Here is a 27,883-nt window from a genome sequence, read left to right on the forward strand (position 1 = left end):
ATGACCTACGATGGCAACAACAACATCAGGAAGTGGTCAAGGAGTTAAAATGTACTCTCAATTTCAATTCATTCCATGTTTATCGATTTGATAAGATAATAATCCATGATCAATGTCAAAAGGAAATATCAATTACTTTTTTTCTTAAAAAAATCACAAATATAATTCTGAAATGTGTAGTGTCTCAATTTTCCTGATAAAGAAATCACACTTTATCTTCCTACCGTTAAAATAATGTGAACTTGCACACCTGGCTTTAAATATAAGTGATTGATAGTGGGATTTGAAAGATTTAATTGTCTTCCGGTAAGTGAGCAGCAATAACACAGGTAAAACAATAACATTTTTCTTTAGTGCATTTTTTAAAAGCTTGCTTAAAATACATAAAACTTTAAACGGAAGTAATATTATTAAATAGAAAGTAACCAAGATAGAATGTAAAAAAATTATGGTGATATTGCCGATAGACAAATTATACGTTTCTAAAACTGTTGTATTTGCAAGATGATTTGCCGATTTATAGACTTGTTCCTTTTTTTTTTCTTCTTTTTTTTTCTTTATTTTTTCCAGTATTTCTTACATCTGTTCACTTATTCCCTAGCAACAGTTTAATCATGGCCTCATTTGTGCTCAAAATTGGTATGAGCTTGAAATTACAAAGGTGTGTATAAATAAATATTTACGGACGAGAAGTACTATGGAATAAAAATAAAAAAGTTAGATTCGATTATTACTTCAGAAATCATCAACTGTCAAACTTGTAAATAAAAATATAATACGGGTGATCTACAGCCCGCTGAAATGTAATTATGCAAGTTGAAGTTCACGATTCATGCACGCTTATTAAACCAAATAAGCGTGCTGAAAACACTAATTTCGTTTATGAACTTAACGTGACTTTTTTCGAAACTCTAATTTATTCACAAGTTATAGCAATTTTAATAACTTGGCAGAAGTTGCCATACAAAAATGTTTATAGATGCTGCCAGGTATAAATTTTATCATTTATATTGACATTTTTAAAACTGTAAAAGACTCAAGACAGATAAAAATTGTTTCCAATTTGAATTGTTATGATGATACAAGTTTATCGTTTTATGTCGTTAGCGAGTGAAATTGCTTCTCATTTATTTTCCTCTTATTACGACATATAATATGATAATCTAAGTTAAATTATATTTTTTTGTTCAGTACAGTTTAATATCAGCAGTTTTTCAATTATATATCGAATTTCGATATTTTCGGCAAAGAGAATATTTACACAAAAATGTCAGTGCAGAACAATTCCTGTTTATTGATACTTATTCAACCCGTGAAATAAAACTGCGTAGACGAAGCAAACGTAGACCACTAATCCATTGAAGTGACATTTATATACACAGAGACATGGAAAAAATATATACATTCGAAACTGTTTTTAATTCAATTCGTTTAACTTTAGAACACATGATGGCCACCTGCTTATCCCGACTGGCCAGTGGACACCTGAAATGTCTCACATTTTCTGCAAATCAAAAAGTCTTTCCTCTTTGCCCTAAATGCCAACAAAACCAGGCATCACCTGAGCACATCTTGGACTGTTTAGGGCTGGACTGGAATGACATTCATTCCTCTCCCATTCTGGTTTCGGATTTTCTGAATGTCAACGGATTCATTGATCTGGTCTGACCCTGTCAGACCAGATGGGAATTAGCAACAACAACAACACATGATGGCTCATTCACTACTGGGGTCAGTCAATTCGCATTGAAAGAAAACTAAATTTAGATTTTCGGCTATGGCATAAACCAGCCAGAAGTATAATAAACCTATTGCTAGTCGATTACTTCACGAAAGAAACATTTTTCAAGCCATGCCGTATGATATATCAACAGATTACTTAGTTAAATGCTTTAATATGTTTAGCCACATAATATATCTTTTGCCCGCTTAGCAGGAAAAATGTGTCTACGTGTTCATAATCTATATATATGTCTCGGTCAATGTGATTAATTGGTTAATATTAATAATAACCGGTAACTATTAAATAATAACCAAAGAAGCCGGTGAAGGTGATTCATTGGGTACCTGCACTTCAACAAGAACTCCTATACCTACACATGTGAAACATGACTCCAGCTAATCTTTATGAGCAAAAGGGCATATTAAAATTGAGTTAAGTTTTTCTGCATAAGTTAGAACATTAATTAAGGATAAATTAATTAGTTAAATACAGAGCCGTATAGTAAGTACATCGAACTAATTGAAATATAATTCGTTCTTGTCTACTTCTTTTACTTAAGTTAGATTTATTATTTGTTTATGCATTTTATTGTATATATTGTTTGTTTTGTGTACCTTTCGATGCATAATTAGTTTGTTTATGCTCCACATGGCTTCCTGCCTGTCTTTGTGTTAAGTCTCTGTGAAAATATATAACTTTGAGAAAGAATCATTGTGAAAGAATATGTCACTTAAGAGAATTGATACTTGACGGGCTTAGCTTATGCGAAATAGAAGGGAAAGAATGGTTGCTAACATAAGCAAATGCCACGTTTCAACAACCGAGATATCCACACTACGTCACTTGCAGGTATCTCATTTAAGCGAGTTTATCACAATCACCGGTTACTATTAATAATAACCAATGGAGTTTGGTAAATGTAATTCCTTCAAGTTAATATTTTATTTCAGTGCGCTTATTTCAAAATGGATTAGTTTATTTTATTTACTTATTTTTTGAAAAGTGACGTGATTAAAAATTAAAGTATACCCCACACTGACGTTTACTTTTTTTTAAGATTGAGTGTAACTGCCTGGAATATACTTGCCCGGTATACCCTACACTGATGTTTTTTTAAGGTTAAGTGCCACTGCCCGGTATAGGCTGTTCCCTGCATAACCAAACCATAAGTTGTTTCAGCATACTCATCATTGTCTTCAAATGCTGTTTGTTATTTACACCGAACTCAATAAGTTCGAATTTTTATTTCTCAATTTGGCCAAAAGAAGCAGTTATTATTAATTTCGATAATTTGTATTAATAATAACCGGATTTATCACTGTAACTGTAACACATATACTTAGTGGCACACCCATGTCCCAATGCTATATAAACCTTTTAATCACATCGACCCACTTACATGGTTATTATTAATAATAATCGGATTTATCACTTTTAACGTAACATATATCTATATACATTTCTCTTATGTGGCATCTTAAACTCGTATACTTCTTTGTCTATTGGCAACACTATAGTATTAGTCTTTAAGTAGTAATTTAGGTAGTATTGAACAGTTAGTTAGTAAGTAATTATTTTGATTTATTTTCGATCCCTTTTGAAATTTTAAGCATATATCCGGTACTATGATGCCGCATATCATGTACGGAAACGGAGATTTTCGGGCAATAGCATTTATAATATGAGGATGGAGCATTCCAATGAGGGGAACCGGGTTCGAACCCCAGCAGTGGCTCGTAGATACGAATTCCGGCTTGCAACTACCACAGTGCTGACGTAAAATATCCTCAGTGGTAGACGGATCATGGGTCTCTATACCGTTCGACTGACCATGCGAAGTTTTTGTAGTTTTCTGCCCCATGTCATGTAAATGCGGGTTAGTTCTATCAAAAAGTCCTACACGAAGGCAAATTTCTCCCAATACTTGATCCAGAGGTTCCCTTGTCTACTGGATTGAGTTCAAAATTACAAGGCTATGGAGTTAAAACATTGGTAGTCGCAAACCCAAATTTGGGTCGGCTGTTCAACGACGGTTATAAAATAAAATAAAATAGCATCCTCATACCATACGATACTCAAGTTATGATACGAAAGGTGCAGGCAGGAGGTAGTGTTAATGGAATGAGTTCTCTATTTTATCTCACGACAGAGATGGATATAATTTTCATGCATCTGCTGAAATGTCTCTTCTGTTCTGTGTCTGTTTTTCAAAATAATTTTGAAAGATGATCAAATTTGTCACCAAAGGCGGCTAATAATAATACTTTTTTAAAATATTTTTCAGCATCCAATATGGAACTTTTCAACGTCAAAAGCATCTGCTTATTCCTTTCATTGATTGTCTTGGGTCGTTCACAACTTGAAGAGAAATGTCCTACGACTAACATATGGCCATGCACCTGCAAAACTTACCTAGATGGCGCTTGCATTATTACATGCAGTTTGGCCACGCAAGAACAAGTCGATAAGATAGCAGATATTCCCAATCTTTGTGACGGTGACGTCCACTTTATGTTGGTGCACAGCAAAATTTCGGGAATATCTTCAAAACTGTGGAAGGTACTGCTCTCGTCAAAAACAGTGGATGTGTCCATAAAACGTGCTACTGTTGAAGGACTGGTGCGTCCTGGAGATGAATCAATACCTAGTGTATATACACCTGGAGCTGCAGTGATCAAGGTAGATCATTCAAAAGTTAAAAACTTTAACTGGAAGCAATTCAGCAAATTTTATTCAGGTATTAATGATTTAGCATACTACACTTTTAATTAAATCTTGTATCCAAGAAAAATGGCTAAAATTGGAAACAAAAACAACGGAAAAAGAGAGACTTATCTGATTTGCTGCATTATGTTTAAGAAACTAGATAATTTTATCTCACCTCGTTTCAAAATTAGTTACTAAGTACGGCAACAGCCGGAGCTGCAAACTAGGAACTATAAACGATATTTTCAAAATTATCATCCTGTGTAGTAATAACGTGAGGCAGTCTGAAGCAAAATTCAACTGACGTCCGAGCAAATATTTCGATTGTAATACTGGAACTACATTAATTTAAAGGGGCGCCTACACAAACGTGCCAGTATAAAAATTGAAGAAATAATTTTCCTTTCTTAAAATGGAAAGTTTATATGAATTTTTTGAAGGGGGAAGAAAGAATTTTGTGGGGATTCAATCTTAAAGTTTGATTGTAATAGTCTGACGTGTCTCTGAGACATCATTTCTTAGATTTTTTCATCCTATTGCGCCATCTGTTGACGAACTTTTAACATGTTTTAACATGAACTTTCAAAATCATTCGTCATTTTTAGGAGACATGAAAAGAAAAAAGAGATAAGTTCAGTATGAGGAAATAAGCCTTAAAATGTATGGAAACATCAAAAAGCTGCTCACAAAAAAATTATTAAAAATAATTGGTTTACTTAACAGACTAGGCTGAATCGATTAATATTGTATACTTTTGTATCAGCTGACCATAGCATGTTTTTAAGCTTAAAATGTTGATTCTTTTAGAAATATGTCTCAACGTGTCCTTCCTTTATTCTCTTCAATAATGTTCAACATTTTGGTTGTACCAGTGTTTTTTTTTTATCAATTGAAGTAAATGAACATGGCTAGTCATAAAATGGTCATAGCATTTCATAATGTTTTTTAAACTACCCCCGTTGCCTCACGCGATAGTATTAAAAATTGTCTCCGGTACAAATTATTTAGTTTATTTAAAGATGCTCCATCTAACTATATTGAGATTGGATTCTTATGCAAGACTAGAATAGTTTAAAATAATTCAGTAGAGAATAATGATTATGCGAAATATTTGAAAAAAGCTGGATGAATTTTCAGATAGGTTTTGTATGCATTTTATTCAGGGGTTTAAAAAGTTGGATTTCATTGTTCAACCCATTGTATTACGATAATTTTTTTTTAAACACCCATTTTAAGCTATGGTTTTTTTCTTTCAAACGCGCATATAATGCTCTGTCCATGTTCATAAACACGAATTATGAACTACATTCGGGAATAAATTGGCTGATAATTGTTCCACAATCACCTCCCCTATTAAATATTTTTAAAATTCTTATTTAAAAAAGGAAGTTTAGAAAGTATACACATTAGGTGAACTGTGAATTCAGTGTGGAAATACAAAAATAATATCTGATGAATTACTGGCGAGAAAGGTGGAATCAAAACCTGTTTGATTGTGAGAGAAAGGAGTTAATTAGAAACATCTAAGAATTTCAAAATGTTATCCAACAGGTTTTGAAGTTTTTATTAGTTAGGTTCTTACCACTGTTTAACATTCAGTTACGACCCCCTAACGTGTATATTTTATTTGGCAAGGATTCTCAAAGTATATATAAAAGGCGGTGATTGTGAAACGCCATAACAGGTTTATGGTATCAAAATGACGTCACACACGGAAAATTCTAAGGGCTGAATGACAAATAGGGAAACCTCAGTTCTTTTACCGCTCGTCCACTAACGGTGCAACAGAGCAAACAATGGAGGTGATAGGATTATTTTTAATAAATGACTGAAATTATCAAAAAAGTATAGAAAAAAAATTGTGGACTGTGAATAGGGATTTCTGCAGGTCTAGTTTAAATATTAAACAAAAAGTGAGAACTATAAATTCTGATTTTTGGCTGCTTTATTTAAATTACACTTTTTCCGGTTTTTAAAGTTTATTTTTATAACTAAATTATATTATTTACAATTTCTTAAAAGTTTGACCTTTTCGGACTGCAGTTCTACTGCGTGACAGTTATAAATCAATAATATTTATTAACGTCGATAATTTACATAATATATCCGCAATTATTATGTCAAATTACATGTTCTTTTTTAAAATCAAAATTTAGATTATCTTCCATGAATTGAACCATAAGGCTCAATTGTCCGATGATTGTCTAGGTATTTTGATTAATACATTTCCGAACTATAAAGAAACCACTGATTATACTAGAACCACAATGTTAAGAATTCAGTTTTGTGTTTAACACTAGCAGATTTGTAAATCGAGTCAACAAAGCATATTAATTCTCAGTGAAATTTATTTTATAGAGGGAGAATTGACGATTGTTGTGGAGGACACTCATCTAACAGAGCTGACACCAGAATTTGGTGAAATTGCCAGTGGGCAGGTGGAGAAAGTGGCAATTGAGAGTGCAGGGCTGAAAGTCATCCGCGACCATCAGTTTGAACCATTTGCTGACCTCGAATCTCTCTCTCTTCAGAATAACGAGCTAACATCCATTTCAAGATCAATTCTTGCAAAACCAGCAAAAAAATTACAATTTCTCCATCTTAAGTAAGTACGAGTTTAAATAGCTTAATAATAAATATTATAACAAACAACTCGAACCCTAGGTCATCTCAAAAACCCAAATGAAAAATTATGTTGTCTAGCAATGGCGAGGTGAATTCACGTATCTCTGAAATAAAGTCTAACTTTTGAATTATCCTTTTACTCATCTCGCCGTCGTTGCTGGCTAAAAAACTTCTTTGAAAGAATATTGTCTAATAGTGCAAGGTTTCCTCAATAGGTCGGTACCTCTAATACCAGTATTTCCTCTTCGGTACACCAGTATTAAGACACGTACAGAGCACAAAATGAAAAACGGAACTGTTTCATAACTTTTTATTCAAGATGCTTCGATTTTTTGTTCCAGTTTTGTTACTTCTTACTTTATACTTTAATGCTTCTTTACTTTTAGTTACGAAATCAGTCACAAAAACGTAATTTCTCTAAATAAGCATGCGGACCAAGGACTTTTCACTTTTGCAAAAACCAAATATAAATTTAATATTTAGAAAAAAATAACTTTCAAAATCAACTGTTACTTGTGTAATTTATTCTAAAATAAAAGCCATCTTGTTCATCATTTATTTATAATAATAGGGACAATAAGTTGTTAAAATAATTAATAATACTTCTTTTAAGAAAGTCTTTTTTTCACAAAATTTACAGTTATTTCATTTAAAGTACCTTTAAGCTAGATGAATACCTGTTCTTCGTACAGGGTGAAAAAAAAGTAAACAATTAGTAAATTAGAAGAACACAACGAAATCATGTTCAAAATTGAAAGACATATGCCAACTCTATGAACAAAGTTAGCATAATTAGATTTCTTTATATATTATATTTTGTCTTTCCCGTTGGGCTTACTACTCTATGTGGGAATACTATCAAAGAATATAGAGGGTTAGAATAAAAGTTCTTCGTAATACAGGCACCGCAAGCGGTATTATCTCAGTAAATGGAGAATGGGTAAAATGTAGAAGTGCAGCCCCTCTATATTCTTTGATATTACTGGCCGTATTACAAGTAGTCAACATTAAATATTTTATCTTTTGAGAGAAGTACAAGTAATACATTCACTAATATTGATGTACAGTGCGTCAAAAAAATTAAATAAATAAATTTTCAAAAAAAAAGGGGAAAAAAGTGGATTACCACGAATAACTTTTGATCTAATGATCAGATCCTCACGTTCTAGGTCATCAAATCCATCATTGGAAGACTCATGGCTTTGCACACTAAAATGACTCTATTCATTTATTCAATCTTACCTGCAAGTTGACTTCCCCTTAGCAAGCGTCATCTTTAGAAACAGATTGTTTACAAACATGTAATTTACTGAATTGCAAAAATGAATTCTTACTTGCCCATCTTTCACATTTTCGTGGGGGTTAATATTAGTTAATCTTAATAGTTCGAGAGGTTGACCTCAAATATGCTAATTCATAAGCGCAAACGATATTTCAAGTTACAAAATCAGAAATAAAAACGTACTTTCTCTGAATAAACATACCTTTTCCGACGGATTCGGATTTCTGATTCCAAAAATATAGGGGGTACTCGCAATCTGGGAAATATGATCTCAATAGTTTCGTCGGGGGGATGATCCAAAGTTTGGACCCCTTAATGTTAATTTTACTTTTTATGTATTTCCCTCAAGAACTTTTTAAGCTAATTTAAAAATTTTGCACACAGTTAAGAAAACTTGCTCATCCAAATATAGTTCCATGCAAAAATTAACTTTTAGTAAATATTTATTATTTTTTATTATTTTAGTTAACAATGGTTAAAAAAAATATGAATTGTAAGGTATAAAATTTCTTGCATGATTTTAAAGAATATAATTTTGCATGTCAAAATACAAAAATTTAGCAAAATCGTTAAAAAGTTCCCGAGAAATGGAATTTCAAAAAAGTCAGATATTAACTGCTTATACTATTATTACAACTACTAATATTATTTATTACATTTTGATTATTATATGGCAATCTCAAGTGTAATGATAATTTACCTTCACTCGAAGAAAGACAAAAAACATAATGAAATATTTAAATTGATGCATTAAATAACACTCAGCCTAATTATTCATATAGTACTAAAACCTGTTGAAGCATGCACACAGATTCCTCCAAGCATATCTACTACCATTTCTTAGAAGAAGAAAGAAACTCGCCCTGTAGTTCTTCTTAATGAATATAATTTTCAATATAAATGTAAACAACAACAATCTCGAACTCTTGACCTGCTCTTCTACTTCCGGTTAGAAAGTATACAGCTACTTATTAACCCTTATTCTGCGAGGCGATATTTTAAAACAGATAATTTTGTTTCTAATTTTAAAAAATTAAATAATTTTTGAGCTCAAATCTGCTGTATTTCATACGATATTAATGATATTAAGTAATTTTGGTGAGCTTGAATTGAAAATTTGTTTAAGTTATTTTTAAATGTATTGTTAAAAACGGTGACATGGTTGCTAGATTTAGGAAGTACTCGCTTTTTTGACAGTCCTGATTTGGCTTCCTTTTACTTGTTTATTACTGTTATTGCTGCAGGTCCTGCAGCATCGTACCAACACCTCCTAGAAGAAAGAAGGCTTCAACACGGATTAATTTAGTAGTCCGACTTCACGAACATAAACTGCGCAGTGGATAAAAAGTAATGAAGATGTCATTACGTTTGGACTACTAAAGGATCAAATTTCTTGGTTGGGGCCAAATGGCTCCAAACTACACCGGAAAGAGTAACCCTGAAGTAAAGAGCTCGCAGCTCATCCAGGTGTGAAAACACCATCCGTACTGGGCCTGCCAGCGAAAGCTTAAATCACACTTCTGAAGGAAAGTTTTTGTTGTACTGTTCGATCCTGTTGTCATTTATGGATGAAAAAGGAAAGTTCTTCCTATTCACCCGTAAGCGGTATTCTCCCTCCGTACTATATGTAGAGGTGCTCTCCCTCATACCAGTGGTGCATCTCTTTGACACAATTATTTAAAATTTATATTTTGGTTATGTCTGGTGGGTTTTTATAATGGCAGAGAGTGTGTCGTAACGTTAAATATTTGTTTAACAATTATGTTATTGTTGTATTTTTTTTAAAAACCGTTATTGAACAGCCGACTCAATTTTGGGTTTACGACTACTAATGCTCAACTCCGTCATAGTGTGATTTTGAACCGAATCCAGGGGACAAGGGAACTCTTGGATCAAGTATTGGGTGGAAAACCACGAAAATCTCCCACGATTTGCCTGGCTGCAAAGGGACTCTATCTCATGATCGATCTACCACTGAGGATATTTTACGTCAGCACTGTAATCGTCAACACTTCATTTATATATACTTCATTTATGTATTATTAGATAATTATTCCTTTAAAGGGACCATAAAAACCTTTTTCCGCAATATCTATGTTAAGGATTCCATGTCTTGATGCAGTTCTTATGCGTGTAAAATATACTAACATAATGTATTATACCTACATTATGTTAGTATATTTTACACGTATTTATTATGTTAGTATATTATACCTACATTATACCTGTATTATATATACATATTTGGTACCTATTAAAACTGAACCAACTATCTTAATACCAGTAGTACTTATTATCAAAATTAATTAGCATAATTAGAGTAATAGTTCGGCAATTTTTACTCTTCTCTTTTACGAATCAGTACCATTTTTTCATTAATATTGCTTTCAACATAGCTTATTTTTTTTAATTTTCATTAGTAATTATTACCAAAATGCATGATTGGCGTTAAAAATGTTACATCGTGATTTTTTAATTACCAAAATTAATCATTGGTGTAGTGCGTCATCACAGAAGTTTCCTTCATTAAAATGCAACGCGGCTTGAAGAAGCCGATCAGCCAAATGCAAATCAGCTTTCCCGAACGCCTACACTCAACGAGTATAAAAGGAGCTCTGGTCAGCATTCGACTTCAGCCCTCACCTGGAGATGAGGGCCTGACCTAGCCAGCCGAGTCCGGAAGTATTGGCTACTTACTTAGATGGTTGACTTTACTTTGTTAACGCTTTTAGAATTCCATTTGTTTGTAAGAAAATAATCGAAGTTATTTTTATGAAAAATTTCTGGTGTCTTCTAATTGCTAAAGTGTCAATAACAGCATTGTGATTTTTTACGTTTGTCTTAAACAAATATGTACCATTTCTTAACTAATTTTGCTATTTAGCCCATAGTTTGTTTTTATTTCAATTATTGGTACCTATTACCGAAATTGATTTAAATAATAAGCGTTAATAATAGCACAGTGATTTTTCACGCTTCTCCTAAATAAATAATTAACATTTTTCTATTTTGCTTTTCAGTACGTAATTTTTTTAAATTTCAGTTAGTAGCCATTCCTAAAATTATTACCACTTTTGTCAATAATAGTATGCATTGCGATTTCTTGTTTTCTCCAAAACATTAGTATTATTTCTCCATTAATTTGGCTTCTTAGTACATAACGTATTTTTTATTTCAATTGGGTATAATATGAAAAAAACACAACTACTTCGATTTAGTAGGAACAACATATGACGCAATGCTAAACGAATGGAATTTAGTTGTTGTTTATTTAGTTATTGTTATTAGTAGTTGTTGTTATTTGTTTTAGTTGTTGTTGTTTATTTAGTTGTATTTAGTTTCAATAACTTTTCTTTATAATGCATAAAATCTGGCGAGCAGCTATTTAAACGATCGAACACTTCGTTTGTTTATTTGTGGCTTGAAGTTAGGCTCGCAGAAAATGCCGTTCATGGGTTAAATTTAGTACGAACAACACAACCTGTGACGTAGGCTATATTATACCCAATTACCTTTTATTTCATATTACTTAGATTTATAGATGCATGATTTAAAAGCGTATATCTAAGCAATATAAACACATGGCTTCAAGTAAATTCAGGAATACTAACTTAGTAACGTAGTCGACCTATGTTCGTTGAATTATGTTGATCACTAAGCTAATTTGACAAAACGAATAAAAAAATAATTTAATATTAAAAGCGCGCAATAAATTCCTTTTTTTTCATTAGAGCTATAAGCTAGAAAACAACACTGATGCTATCTATAAAATAATAGTAATTTAATTTTTATCAATGGCAAGTTCTAAACTAATCAGAAGTTTCCATTTCTTTTTTTGCTCAACCCGCTCGAACGGTTCGTATGAGAATGTTATGTTCTAAGGTCGAAAACAGTGACCTTCCTGTGTTTCGAAGTATCAGTATCCAAATTTCATCTCTCTCGGTCAGGTGGTTTAGGAATCTATATAGGACACAAAGACAGACATTCATTTTTATATAAGTAGATAACGGTATTGAACTAAAAAAAATTTTTTCATCTTACAGTGGCAATTCCTTAACTTCAATACCAGTTGATTTATTTTCGGATATGCCTGCTTTAGAAGTGGTTTATCTAAGAGAGAACAATTTAGTTACCCTACCTCAAGATCTCTTTTCTTCCATTTCTTCGCCAAATTTGCAGAGGATAGATTTTGTCAGTAAGTACTATAACCCACATATTTACTTTAGCTTCGCATTAACAGTTTTTCAACTCGCAAAGGTAATACTATAAAATAATTTGAAATTTTAAATTGTGTTAAAATACCTTTCTTTTAAAAGAACGCTATTGAAAATTTGTGATCTTTTTCTTTCATTTTGGAAAAATAAAAACGCCTTTCTTTTTCGAGCAAATGATCTGATAATGATTCGATAACGTTCCACAACGACTGTGCAAAATTTAATAACTTTAAATAAAAATGCATTTTTGTTAACTTTCCAATAATATAGTACACATAAAGTTTTTAAAAATATTCTGTAGTGAGAGTTTCAAGAGTTTATTAGTGGTATAGAATTTGAAAACTAGTTTTTATATATTTTCATAAAAGAAATTGTTTGTAGCTGAGTTGTTTTAAAACTAATGGACAAATGGGTACTTGCAACTCGAGAAATGAAGTGATTATGCCTAACCATCTGATTTAAATTAGATTTAATTGGATGCATGCAAGCGGCGTCACGCGTGTGTGTTGAACCTGATTGGCTTCTGAATCGACAAATGCCAGGATTTACCTACAATGATGTCACTTGCAGGCATCCAATCATCACTATTTTTTATTTATTTTTGCACTACGCATTTTAAATCGTTACATTCCATGAAATTACTTGCATGCCACTGTTACATTCCATAAATTTTAAATATTCATCTTACTTCTTTAAGATGTATGTTTTATCGGTGAAATTTTTATACTGGGAAAATATTATTCCGTCCTATAATTTAGCATTTCACTGAATTAATTGTGAAATAATATTCATATTAAGAACGAATAAAGTACATTTCTCAGAAATAAGGGAAGTATAAAATTAAAGACAAACTGATTCTCTTCTTTTTCTTATTGCCTCTTGATTTCTAATCAATGTATAACTTTTTAAAAGCATGTAAAAAATATTTAGTTTATATTTCTTCTCCAATTATCATAAAAGCTATCTTAACTTCAATTATTCATAAAAGATATCAATTTATTCATGAAAGCTATCTAAATTTCACAAATATGTTAATCTGCATCCATGAGTGACTAAGCCATTATATATTTATTAATAAATATTTTTCTGCTGTCCACAGATTAAACAGAACAAAAAAACTTTTTTTTATATGCATTGCTTTTACCTAAATGAACTCTTAATTGCAGATCATTCATAATCAGTTTTAATGTCATTTTGTGCAAAATTAAATTAATTAATGCTTATTTCAACTATGTATTATAGAAATTCGAGTTTCATACAAAATTAAATTTTTTTTTTTTTGCAGATAATCCATGGCATTGTGACTGCAGGTTAATGTGGATTCTAAAAAATTCGAAATATCATTTAAATATGGGTATTTGTGCCACTCCAGATTCGTTAGCTGGCAAAAAAATTAAATCAAACATGCTGGAATGTTAATCATAACAGAACTTATACGCAACAGAGCATATTATGTCACGGTATAATTAGGACCAAAAAAAGTTTAATAAAGCATATTTGTAGAGTCAGTTTCAGTCAGTTATTTTAAAAGTTCCAAATATTAAAAAAAAGAAAAAAACAGCGTTGATAACAGCGCTGAAAATTATTTGAGATTCAATGGGTATATAGTTATCAAATTCAAATCTTGATTACTTAAAAAAAAGCAGTCCTGTAATATTCATACCAGTAAATGAAAATTAGCCTGAATTAGAACTTAGAACTTCCAAATGACATTAATTTCTTTTGCATTTGTTAGATGGTCATCTAGCTACAACGTATTAACCCTTTGCACTCGAAGTTCTTTCATCAGTTAAAAAAAGGACGCCACCACTAACGTTTTGAAGGATTTTTTACAAACTTACCATATTATATCCGGAGATCACTGAATGAAGTGGTAACTAAGCATTAAGGTGAAAAAATTTTTACAATTAAAGTGGTGGAAAATTTACAGGCAAAATTGGTGACTGACAGTCACCTCTCGAGTGGTTGAATTGTTTTGTTGATTTGTTTGATCCGATAACTTCATTTCTATAAGAACAGGAAATAACCTATTCAGAATTAGACGAGTTGTTACAAGACTTAATGTTTTTCACTGATGTCATGGACCATTTGCAAACTCTGAATTTACAATTGCAGGGGAAAGATAAAATAATATCTGACCTTTCACAGTGTATATTTAGTTTTCAAACTAAATTATAATTTTTTCAAAAGGACATTAAAAATAAAACATTTTGTCATTTTCCTCGAATTAAAAAAATTTGTTCCAATATTAAACACGAAAAATTCAACGAGTATATAAAAAAGGTAGAAGAAATATTGACGGAATTCCAAAATAGATTTCTAGACTTAAAATATTTTAAGTCTATTAATTTTTTTCTAAATCCATTGGAAATTAACATAATTTAAGGTGAGTTTTCCATTCCCAATATAATTATGACCCAAAAAGCATCTGGAGAACTAAAAAATAGAGATGCAAGAAAATCAAGCTCTACAATTAAAATATAGGTCGACGTCAATTACTGAATTTTGGAAATATGTACCAGAATCGAAGAATCCTGAATTAAAAAAGGCTGCTTGTCGAATTATTTCAGTATTCGGAACAACGTACTTATGTGAATCATTTTATTCCACTTTAAAATTCGTGAAATCCAAACACCGATCAGTTTAGTATTAACTAACCAGCATCTCAAAGAATTACTGAGAAGTGCTGTCACCAATTATTCATGTAAAAAAAAAAATTTCATACCTCTTAAATGCGTATTAATTGCGGCTCGCGAAAAATTTCAAATTTTGGAAAATGGCTTGACTATCAAGGAGCTTGGCCACCCCTGCAATATAATTAATTTATAGCTGAAACTAATATCGAGACACATTTGTAAAAAGATATTTTTCTCCATTCTCAAAATCGTGTTGGATTTGTTTGACAATAGATTTCGAATCATTTTAAGGGAAAATTATTTTTATCAAAATACTTGAAGTTATCATTAAAAAATGGGTCCTCTCCCTTGATCGTATACCAATAAAATCACGAAAGATATTCTGTTTTTCTAAGTGTCATTACATACCAATGCACTTTCTTACGTTAAAAGGTTCTCAGACAAAAACGATATTGCTAAAATGTCGACGAACATCACTAATGCTGAAAGGACGAAATCGTAAAATGCATGAGAAAGTTCATATCAAGAAAGTGCTGCACTCTGTGTACAGTCCTAAAAATCACCCTGAATAACTTTCGTTCTAATGGTCGGATTTTCACGAATTAAGTGTCAATCTTAATGGTTCCTGGGGGTGACCTCAAATATATAATAATTAATTAGTGTTAACTATAAATTAAGTTACGAAATCAGACAAAAAAACGTACTTTCTCAGAATAAACATATATTTTTTTAACATATTTGGATACTTAACCTTCAAAAAATTGGGAGTAGCCGCAATCTGGGAAATGTGGTCCCCATAGTTTGGTCAGGAGAGCGATCCAAAGTTCGGACCTCAGTTATAAAACGTTTCGGAAAATTGTCCTCAGTTATAAAACCCATTAATCAAAGATCATTTCATGCAAAAAATAATTTAATAATTATTTATTATTTAATTTCATTGTGGATGAAAAAATTTTAAATAATGAGGTATAAATTTTTTTATATCGTATTAATGTACGTATTTTTCTATATCAAAATCTAAAGTTTCAACAGTTCCTATATCATAGAAGCCGAGAAAAATTAAAATGAATTATTTTTAAAAAAATAATTTGGCGACAATGAAGAAATATGTAAATGCGGCAATTAATCTTTAAATGGCCGATATCAGCTTTTTTTATTTTAACTGTTTGTTTGTTCTTTTAATAATTTATACATTTCAATAATATACCAAAGTATGCATAGATTTGCAATATTATGTTTACCAATTTTTTCAATATCTATTATATAATTATTAATACGAATGCGTAGTCAACATTTTTAAGCATCTTAAAACTTCTTTACATCTCATATATCGCCTTAATCTTAAAATAAATTTGCAAATTACCTGTCTGCGCGTTTTTCGCAAAATTATTTTTCTAACTTTTTAATTAAATTTTAACGTTTCTCAGAATCTTATTTAATATGCTGCCATTTATACATTATTTTTCCATTAATATACTAATTAATTGTTTTAGTATTTTAATTTATGTTTTCCTTCAATATAAAATTACCTTTTAAATTATTGTTAAGTTTTTATTGAAAGAAAACTTAGAATTATTGCCAGCTAGCTGAGAATTAAGTCTTGTTGAGAAATTAAAAATACTCTACTGATCAATATCATTCGATGCAGAACAGCTGACTAATTACTAAGCATACTATTGTTTTCGAAAAATGAAGATAAATTATTGATTTTCTTTTCTTTTTATTGTTTCTTATTTATTTGAGTAATGAAAAGTAAATGCTTATGTGTGCACAGCAAAAAAATACAACAGATGATTTTGTTTTTTTAAATAAACAAAACACCATGGACATACAATTTTATTTTGAAGTTCAAAGTTATTCTTGCCCGCTAACTTAAAGAAAGCTACCCTTATCTTTCAAAAAGTTGAAATTATCTGCTTAAAAAGTTTTTTATATTATTTCTCAACGTTTGCACAGTTCAAAAAAATTCCTATATCAGGAAAAAGTTCAATATGCATTGTTTTGTTAAACAACTACTAAAATAAAAAATTGTAAAAAGATTCGAAAAACGAGCTATTTTTAGAATCATCATCTCAAAAATTTTTATATTTCTAACATTAGGATTTTTTCTACTTAAATAATAATAGTTTTAATACGCGTTTTGAAGAAATAATGAATACAAATTTGGATCTAATATTTCGTAATAAGGAAACAAGAATATTAATATTTCATTGATAATTGCTTCATTGCACCGAAGTAGTTAATTCTTTTCGAAACAATCGGACTTTCAACTATTTAACTTTGATTCTTTAAACTAGGGGTCATTTCATACATGTCATTCGACTTTAAAATTTCAAAAATAAAATACAAAAATTACAAGAATGCGCAAGCCGGCTTTAATTAATAATAAAAAACGGACAAAATCGTCAGCAAAAGAAGTTATCTTATGAAAAGAATGTCAGAGTTAAAAACTGTAACAAGTGTTACTCTTGTTTAATTTGGGGTATTATGAACCTAAATTTTCCCTTCTTTTAATTTTTAAAATATTTTTTAAATAAACTAACGAAATGAATGTGCAAATAATATCCATTCGGTTTACTAGAAACCAAGTTTAATTAGTATCATTCGCAAATCATATGAAGAGCAAATTCTTGAGCTCAGGCGTAAGATGCATGATCAGTAGTTTCATGAGTGAACTCTTATATTAGAAGGCAGCTAACTTCTTTAAAAATTCTAATTCGGAAAAATACTTGTTATTTTAAAAATGTTATAAGGCATGTGTATTTTTTAAATTATTATTTATATAATTTTCCCATTATCCATTAGTTTTCCCTTGATGAAGAAAAAACGAAGACCCTAGTAAGCAGCTGAAAACTAAATCATTATGAATTATTATTATCTTTTAACTTTCTTTTTGAATTCTTTAACCTTGCTATTTAAACTCCATGATCCGCTGTAATATATTTTTGTTTGAGTCAAAATATTGAAATTTTTTATATTTGTTTCAATTAACATACATCAACATAGTTCAAGAAATTAACATTTTTAAAGATTTGAACTCATTTTTTCAAAGAGCAAATCTCTAACAATACTTTGGCGAATCATAAAAAAATAATTTAGCACAATTTCTGAGTTAGTTTACCCCAGCAATTTAAAATTCGATGATAAAATTGATTAGTTTTTGCCAAAAGAGACTTAAAATGAAAGTGAAATAAAAGAACTGATAGGAAAGAATACATAAAAGTTTGCTACACTACACTAAATGAATTATTTATATTAAATAATCAAATATAAATTTACAAAATATTTATTTGTTTTATATAATTTTTACCTTTAAAAATGAGAAGTTTTATGGCATTCAGCTAGTTTATGTTTTACAATATTTGCAATGTTCGAAAGGTATCCACTTAAATCCTATAGGAAGGAATTCACAAATTATGATGCTATTTATAGTTCTATATTAATTAAGTCACAGATTATTTAACCAAAGAATGTCACTGACTTATTGATCAAAAAGTTAAATTATTGATTTAACTCAGTAAAACTTAAAAGAGTTATCTACCACATACGCATTAAGTCTCAGATAATTTCTTTTATTAAACATTTTTACCTTATATAAAGCGGTGGGCTGAATAGTTCCTACCAACAACAATAATTTTTAAATATTGTCGCTAAGCTATTTTTTCACCTATAATTTCTGCGACCATCTTCCAATAATTTCAGAAAATAAAAAAAATACCAATGAAAGGATTTGTTTACATAAATGCTGGAAATAGTTAAGGGTAGAGGGGTCACATTATCTTCTCCAATTCAACAATTAAAACTAGTAAAATTATAATTAAAATTAGCAAATCTCTAAATAATCTACAACTGCAAAATACAACGATAAACTCTAAGTAAAATTTACTTTGTAATTTACAAGAGACCGTAAGGCGTTGACTCCAACTTTTGACGAATTTTAATTTTTTCAAGAATTTGAAACTCTTTTTTTTATTTGACCTTTCATTTAAAAAGTCAAGAATCTAGTCCTTAATAAATTAAGAACACTGTGGTATCAGTATCGATTGTAATTATAAAGTTATCATTAAATTTAAAATTAAATTTTTGAAATGAAATATTGAATGTTGTGGTGAATATAAACACAATAAAATACATCTTTTTAGGCCATACGCTATCGTATCAGATGTCGGTAGTGATGGTGAGAATAGTAAAATAAGTTTTTAAATAAAGGAATAAAACAAAGAAATTTTAATAACTATATTTGATGATATATAAGTAACTGATCGCAATCGAAGATCCATTGGCGTAGCGAGGGGTGGGCAAGGAGGGGCATCATGCCCCAGGCGCTACTCACAAAGGGGCGCCAAATGATCCGCAAAACAAAAAATTGCTGGATAATTTTTTTTTATTATAATTGATTTCTGGAAAATATATTTTAAATTTAGTGCCAGTGTAATATAATAAATGTTAATTCATAAATATTATTCATAATATTTAATTCACAATGTCACTTTAATAGTCTAAATCAAACTGTAATAATATATTCATAATAGAAATGGCACGTCTTTTCTACTTTCAGACCTGTGTCTGTTAGCACTTCCTTATGGCATCTAAGCTGTGTGGTTACATAAATTATCTCCTAATATGTTATAATAAATATCTGCAGTGTACAAAGTACAAACATTCTTTCTTTCAGAACACTATTTATTTTTATTTGTATAAACGCAATGTAGCTTACGCTTGTTATTTTAAAACGATAACAATAACACTCTAATGTACAGTCACGGAAAAAAAATGTCCGGAAAATAATAACTAAAGGATCGTCTATTTTTTAATATAGATACTTCTCAAACACACAACAAATACAGCGTTTTGTCGTTTCTAGGAAGGGACACAAACAACGCCGTATTTGCTGTGTGCCTGAGAATTATCTGTTTTTTTAAAAAAAGATTATTTGTTACTTTCCGGATATTTTTTCCGTGACTGTACAGATCCGTGACATTTGCGACAGGTTGCGGAAGTCAGCAACAAATTAGTGAAATACCCGAAATAGTTACTTTTAAGTTATTTTGGGTGTGTATTTTTCAGTTTTGCGTCCTTGTCATTGCGCTCTGCTTAGAATAAAAATGAAATGTTATTAAATATTAAAATATCAGCATAAATTATATTGTATATTTCACTATGTTACTACCTTTCAAGTTCAAGGCATTCTTGGTAACTTAACTAATAAATCAAATAAGATTACTTACTACATCTACTCGATGATTCTATTATTAAGTGAATAGAGTATGAAAAAATTTGTTAACAGAAAAATTTGTTGTTCTCATATTTGTCACCACAGATTCAAAATGAATTCATTCATCTTCTGGCATCTACAGTTCGAAATCAACTAATAAACGATATCGAAAGAAATAAATACTATGGGTTTTCGTTTGATTCAACTCCTGATATCTCTCATCGAGAACAAATGTCCCAAGTCGTTAGGTATGTAGATGCTGATTTTATCAATAAAAAAGTTTCCACCAAAGAATCTTTTTTTGGGTTTTATTGAAATACATGCTAAAGATGCAGCCTCGATCGAAAATATAATTTTAGAGAAACTAAATTACGATCAAATTTCATTAACAAACTGCAGATCACAATGTTACGATAATGCTGCCGTGATGGCAGGTCACACATCTGAAACGCGATGGAGCGCCAGAATACAAGCGGTTAGCGTTATCATCTATGGGCTAGAGAATATAAAAGAACTATTAGAAAAATTAGCAGAGCACACTACCACTACAAGTGACAACAGAAGTGAAGCTACAATTCTGATGCAAAATATACTAACCTTTAGTTTTATAACTTTAGTTCATTTCTGGTATGAAATCTTAAGAAGGATTGATCGTGTGCAGCTCAGATTACAAGATCCTAGAATGAATTTTAGAGAAGTGTTCTATGATCTTGAATCATTAGCGACTGAACTAGCCGAAATTTGAGACAAGCTCTGTGAAGAGGCAATAGAAAAAGCGGAGTCTCTTTGTGAAAAATGGGATATGGATACAACTATACGTGCCTGGAGAATTGGCTATGGTGGTCTTTCCGCAGAAAGTGAAATTTCTCGCGTTATGAAAAGCACTCTTGATCGTCTCCAACAAGAAATGTGTACACGATTAAGTGATCTTAATTTCAAATTTGGATTTCTACTAGACGTTGAAATTTTATTAAACAAGGATAATGTCGACCTCAAAAAAAAATTTTTAAAATTTGGGTGAATTTTATAATACAGATTTCAATGTAATAGAACTTTTTATCAAAATACGTGACAGCAAAATGTTACTCCGCAGTAGAAAAGAAATTGAACCTAAAACTCCATTAGAATTTCTTACTTTTATAATCAATCTCGAATGGAGAAGATGTTTTTCCAAATCTGAGAGCGGCACTTCAAGTACTCCTGACTAGGACTAGGTTATAAATCGATGTATCGAGACATATCGATTTAACGCACATATCGGCAAGACGATACAGCGACTGTCATTCAAGGCGATACATCAGAAATCTAATTTAAGCCGTCGAGTAAAGACAACGAGCGCGAAACGATATAGCGATATAAGACACGCAAGGATATAAGAAAACGATATAGCGATATAAGACTCTTCTCTTACGTTCCGATGTCGACTCGCGCTGTGGAAGACGATGTTCGTTTCGTTATGTTGAAATGGCCTTGATTGGTGAACTGTAGAATCAGCACTTCTTAGTTTTTTTTTTTTTATTGTAGCGACTTGATATCGTTTCTTGTAGATTATTTTCAGTGGGACTAACTTCGTGATTGCCGATGTTACCTTGTTCTGAAGGCAATCTATTATTGAAAAGAATATATAAAGAGGAGTTTCTTCATTAATTAGATAAGTTTTCTTTAACAAAACTTTTTTTTATTTTTAAATGTGAAAATTTCGGAAATCTAATTTAAGGCGCCCATAAAGAATTAAATTTGTTAGGTTATTTTTTTACTTTCTTTTAACTTATTAAAAACTTTTTGGATAAAACTCCTAATAATTTAATAGGTTTTTATTACTGATTTTAAATTTATAAATCTTGTTGTTTTTATTTTTAGAAATAAAGTTTAAACAAAACTTATTTTTTGTCATTTGGATTTGGACATAAATCACTCAACTTTGTTTATTCAAAAAAAATTTGAAAGGTTTGCGTATTTTATTCATTTTTTAAAATCATTTAGCACTTCGTTTTATTAAAGAGTATAATAATTTTTTTTAAAAATATTCTTTTCATATTATTTGTTAATTAGCTAAATATATTATCGAATATCACAATTCTTTTGTTTTTATTTTTAAGAAATTAAACCTTACTTTGTTTTTCGCTCATAATTAGGTCAAAATTCAATTTAATTTAATTATTTATTTGAAATAATAACAATAAAAAATACTGTTTTAAAAGCGTTTTTTTTTTCTAAAATTTATTTAGCACGTTGTTTTAAACATACAAATAATTTTTAACGAACTTATTTTTTAAATTTTCTTTCTATACTGTTAGGTAAATATATTGATAAATTTCAATTTTATTTTTTTTTTTATTATTTATATTTAAATTAAGAAATATTTCATTTATTTGCGTGATCATTTTTAGAAAATGTAACAAAACTTGCATTTACTTTTTTATTTAGAAATTGAACATTAAGATCGGACCTTATAATTATGTAATTATTTATGCATAATAGTACAAGAAAATATTAATTTGTAAAAAACGCTTTAAAAAAAAGTTTTTATCACTTTGTTTTAAGCGTATTATGAATTTCTAAACAAACATTTCAATAAGTATTTTAAGTAAGATTTGTACATTGTAGTCAATTTATTTAATATCTTTCCTAAGCAAAACATATATATCTTCAAATTTATAAATTGATTTGAATCAATCTGAGTATGGAGTTTTGATAGAAATATGACTTTCTGTGCCTTACAAGTAAACGAAATTCAAAAATACTATATCGCGATACATCGCTGTTTTGCATCGCGATATATAATTTCTGATATCGCGCAGTCCTACTCCTTACTAACTCAGTATCAATTGCTAGCTGCAAACGTTAATTCAGCAAATTAAAATTAATTTTGACAAATCGCCTAAGTGACCTAGCATTTTTAAGTGTGGAAAGAGAAAATTTTTAAATGATCAATTCTGATGATATTATTGATACATTTGCTTCATCAAAAGCACTTAAAATTTAGACATAGTAATTAGTTTTGTTAATGCATTATAATCGTATGATTATTTAATACATGTATCTCCTTAGAGATAATAAATATTTACTTTTTTATTCTTATAAAACTGCGTGTTTTTAAAATATTTCTTTATAAATATGTAAAATAAATAATAGATATCTTTTGAACTAATTCTAGATTATCATATACATTTCAAAATCTAATTTTGTTCTCTCAACTACATTTTTTGTCTCAAATTTAAAGCCTAGCTTGAGTCTATGACTTTATTTATTTATTAATTTGCGAGTATATTTTACACATAATATTATATGGTTTTCGAATGGGGGGGGGGCGCTAAAAGGGTATTGTGCCCCGGGTGCGAGTTAAGCTCGCTACGCCACTGCGAAGATCTTAGGGAAAAAACATTCTTGCAAAAGTCAGTTTCGGAATGAATACATAAGGATGCTATTTGCAAATCCTACTTATTCAAGAAAACCATGTAACCTAAATATTTGTCAGAATGTGACCTTTAACAATAAAATAAAAATATAATAAAATTTACTCCTCTTATACTACTATATATATATATATATATATATATATATATATATATATATATATATATATATATATATATTTCAATTTTATCGAAAAAAATACCGTGAATTTTATAAAACCTTCTGATTGCGCATCAGAATTGAGCCCCAAATTTTTTTACAGGATCTCTTTTTTTCTTTTCCTTGCCTGAAGGACTTGAACTGAGGTGTAAAAGCAATTAGCCCTACAACTCTTCATAAATTTATAATAACTTATGTAAATTTGGTTTTAGTACAACATTTTTATACAAATAACATGTTTAAAAAAATAAAAAAATGTCAGATAGTAAGTTCAACGTTCAAATGTTGAAATATTGGAAAATCAAAAATATTTTCATTTTCATTTCTTCATTTTAAATTCAAATTTTATTTTCAAAGTATTAAAAAGAATACTATTTTCTTTGCCCGGAAAGCAGATCAAAAAATTCTCGTCTTGGTTGCCTATAGCAACAAAAACACATGATGATTGTTTTAAATTGTTTCACTTTCTATGGCGAGGTAATTTGGCATTATAATAAACTTTCGCCCTATTTATAAATCTTTATTGCGACCCAATTTTTTAGAAATTTTGTCTACCCCCCTCCCCTATTTCAAGGGTCAGGAATCCAAATATGTAAAAAAAATATATTTTTATTCAGAGAAAGTACGTTTTTGCGTCTGATTTCTTAACTTAATTAATAGTTAGCACTAATTAATTAGCATATTTGAGGTCACCCCCAGGAACCATCAAGATTGACACTTAGTTTGTGAAAATCCGCCCATTAAAACAAAAGTTATTCAGGGTGATTTTTTTTGAGGACTGTACATACGTTGAAATTTTTCGGCTTTAAAAATCAATAAAAAAATTCAGCGTAGAGAATACCGGGCAATGGCTCGGAAATGAAGATAGATTATGAGAAATACCCTCCCCATTTTATTATTTCCCATGAACCTTGTTCTATCTCTCTCTGACTCGGTTATTGTAAATAAGTAAAAATAAATTCTACTAGCTTTTGTATTTTGTACTTTACACACCTGAACCTTTTTATTAAGAAAATGTATTTGGAAAATAATAATATTCCAAGAAAAATCAAAATTACAAAATTTATTTACACAAATATGTACAAATTAATAAAACAAAATCGACTAGATAAGTCCAAAAGGACCATAATGAAGAAACCAAAAAATATGCAGACATTGAAAATTAATTGGATAACGAAAAAGGAATTTAAAATAATCAAAATGTTGATTTCACTTGTAACAAAATTCAAATCAAAATATTCATTTATCTAAAATTCCATTCGCATGCATTCAGTCCTTCACTAAACAAAAGAGGAAATAAAACATTATCAAATATCGAGGAAACAAACCTTTAAATCAATAGAACTACTATGGTACACATATTTTTAAGAATAGGCTGTAAAATTTCGCATACTTTTACTTAACTATAGTTAGATAATTTATTCACAGTGATTATATTTTAGTTTATTAATCTTGTGCTTTAAGATAATAAATAATAATTTAAAAACACGTTAGAATTCATGCAATTTAATCCTTAATTATCTGTACAAAATTTTCAAATTCAGTTAATAAATGTAGAATTTAAAAAAAATTAAATTACTATCCTACTATTTAATTGTAATCATTTGGCTGATCGTAATAGGTTACAATCTATAAGTCTTCTTCTTGGAAGAGTTTGACAGCCTTCTAAAATCTAAATACAAGTCCCTCTCGTCGATTTGATCTTAAATCAAGTCAAAAGAAGGAATTTTAATACACATAAAACACGCTTAAAACGTTATTACATGCTGGTATTTTAGTACATTTCATTTGTACAACAAATACGTCTTTTATTTCAAATAAAATACTTTTTAATCTAAAAAATGATTAAATATAACTTAAAAAATTGTTTTCAAAAAAAGATATGAATTAGAAGAGTTTTGAGAACAACATTATTGATAAAAAAAATCTTCTTACAATTGCTTTCATAGCTAAGAATACAAAGCATCAATAACTCAATGAAAAAAGTTTATCTTAAAATAACTGAAAAATACCCAAACGTAAAGGTGATGGAAGTTTCAAAAGAAAACATTAGAGAGTTAACATAAAAAACTGCCCAGCAGCACTTTTAACAATGTTTTTACATTTAATTACAATAATTTCATTTAGTTCAAATTTTACGTCACAGTCTGTGTAAATTCAGAGACGATTTTTTTAAACCAATTTAGTTTTATAGGTTTTTTTTTTAAACAAAAAATGCTTGGTTTGAAAGAAACTAATATCGTTAAAATGCACAGAGTGTTTCGCATTCACTTCCCTTAACATATATTTTTAGAATTCTAGTTACATTGTATAGCATTATAGGGTATAACATTAGGGGTCGCAAATCAATATTTAAACAAAAGGAAACACAAAAACGCAATGAATACTTGTCAAACCACAAGTGAGAAAAGCGGAGTTAAAATAATGTTTGATTCCACAAGGAAACTGAGATGGTTTAAGAGGAGATTATTGGAAACACTTTCAAATTTCAACCCACAATCAAAAAAAAAAATTTATACCCGCTTTCCACATTTTTGTTCTTTTAAATATTGTTTTGTGACCCTTAATGCTTGTACTTCTTAACTTCATTTTCGACAGGGAGTCTAAAAATATATATTAAGTGCGATATTTAAGGAACACTCTGCATTTGAGTTTCGAGAATCCATACTGTTTTCTTGATTGAAGAGAACATAGCCTCACACAGATTATAGCATCGCCAGATACATACATAACAATAAATGACTTATTATAATCAGTTTATGGCATACGCAGAAGAAATATTTACAAAGGATCACTTATGATAATATTATCTGTATAATATGTTTGTTATGTAGCTAGATTCCAGAGGATCTTTTGAATTCCTTCTTCTAAAAGGGTTCCAACTACCCCTTTTGTCACAATCTCTACCATTCACACTTCCAACCTAAAGGGAGAGTAAAAGAATAATTAAGGGAGAAAAAATCGAAGATGTCGACAAATTATTATGTGTTTTATAAACTTTTTTTTCGCTTATAAGCTGATTCAAGTCGCTATTTCGTCAAGTCACTGATTCTCTCATTCGCCAATATATCAATTCATGGATTCACTAAATTGTATACTTTCTCTCCTTTGATTTTATTTCTTGTTTTATAAAAAACCATTCACACCGTTGATAAACTTTAGGTAGTCTATAAAACGAGAACAATTGTAAAGTATCTTTCTCCTTTATTTCTTCTATCTCTTTTTTTTTTCGAAACGAAATCGGTGCAATAGTTAGAGTCATGAAATTTCAAAATATTTGCACTTTCAAATAATTTTCATTTCAAATCCCAAACTGATTGACAAATACAGTTGATCAAAACAATCATTAATTTGAAAATAAAAATACTTATACTATATTAGGCATAAATAATACAACATAAGTAAATAAATTTTATAAATATCTAATAATTTAAATAATTTATAGTTTGATATCTAATAGTTTATAGATATTTATAAAATAAATTTTATAAATATCTACAAATATTACGTAAACGATAGCGAAAAATAACGAAACTATATTGATCAATTGAAAACATATTTATAAAAAGTAGACTTTCAGGAAATTAGTTGGGCAAATGTAGTGTCGGGCAATCCTGTTGTAAAGGAAAATGAATACTTGTCGAGTAAACATGTCTGTTGTACAATAAGTTATCTAGCTAACGCAACTGTCTGGCATAAGAGTTGTTGACGGGAACAGTCGGTTGAGTGGCTAACGTCCTAACAAAACCCAAGTCGAAATTCTTGATGGTCTCATCACAAAGTTTTCGATGGCTTATGTTGGTTTCAGTGCGATTCATGATGATCAGTTGATGATCACCATCATCCAGCATTTTCCATTATGAGTTCATGCTTTTTGATATACCAACAAACTGCAATCATTCCATG

The 27,883-nt window shown here is 29.9% G+C and overlaps 2 protein-coding genes across 4 annotated transcripts in view; one reads left to right on the forward strand and one right to left on the reverse strand.

Annotated features, from left to right (window-relative positions):
* Positions 1-226: 226 nt before the first annotated feature.
* Positions 227-14,058, forward strand: LOC107439461 (uncharacterized). Its single transcript, XM_016052061.5, has 5 exons — positions 227-329; positions 4,008-4,460; positions 6,788-7,034; positions 12,380-12,531; positions 13,836-14,058. Exons 2-5 carry the CDS (start codon positions 4,016-4,018, stop codon positions 13,967-13,969), a joined length of 978 nt encoding a protein of 325 aa, XP_015907547.2. The 5' UTR covers positions 227-329; positions 4,008-4,015; the 3' UTR covers positions 13,970-14,058.
* A 10,967-nt stretch (positions 14,059-25,025) lies between these two features.
* The window catches only part of LOC107439462 (rhophilin-2), a 103,486-nt gene continuing 100,628 nt past the window's right edge, over positions 25,026-27,883 (reverse strand). For all 3 annotated transcript variants that reach the window (XM_087160015.1, XM_087160017.1, XM_087160016.1), the window contains exon 16: positions 25,026-26,900. In XM_087160015.1, coding sequence (XP_087016141.1) covers positions 26,784-26,900 — 117 coding nt within the window. In that variant the 3' untranslated portion in view covers positions 25,026-26,783. The remainder of the gene's footprint in view (positions 26,901-27,883) is intronic.

Source organism: Parasteatoda tepidariorum, chromosome 3 (genome assembly GCF_982258835.1).
Source record: "Parasteatoda tepidariorum strain Cologne lab strain chromosome 3, Ptep-v5.0, whole genome shotgun sequence".
Taxonomy (NCBI): domain Eukaryota; kingdom Metazoa; phylum Arthropoda; class Arachnida; order Araneae; family Theridiidae; genus Parasteatoda; species Parasteatoda tepidariorum.

Excerpts from the sequence above, each read along its gene's own strand:
- LOC107439461 (XM_016052061.5), top strand. The coding sequence starts at position 4,016 with ATGGAACTTTTCAACGTCAAAAGCATCTGCTTATTCCTTTCATTGATT. Across the intron at positions 4,461-6,787 it reads ATTCAGCAAATTTTATTCAG|AGGGAGAATTGACGATTGTT; the intron begins GTATTAATGATT and ends TTTATTTTATAG. Across the intron at positions 12,532-13,835 it reads GCAGAGGATAGATTTTGTCA|ATAATCCATGGCATTGTGAC; the intron begins GTAAGTACTATA and ends TTTTTTTTGCAG.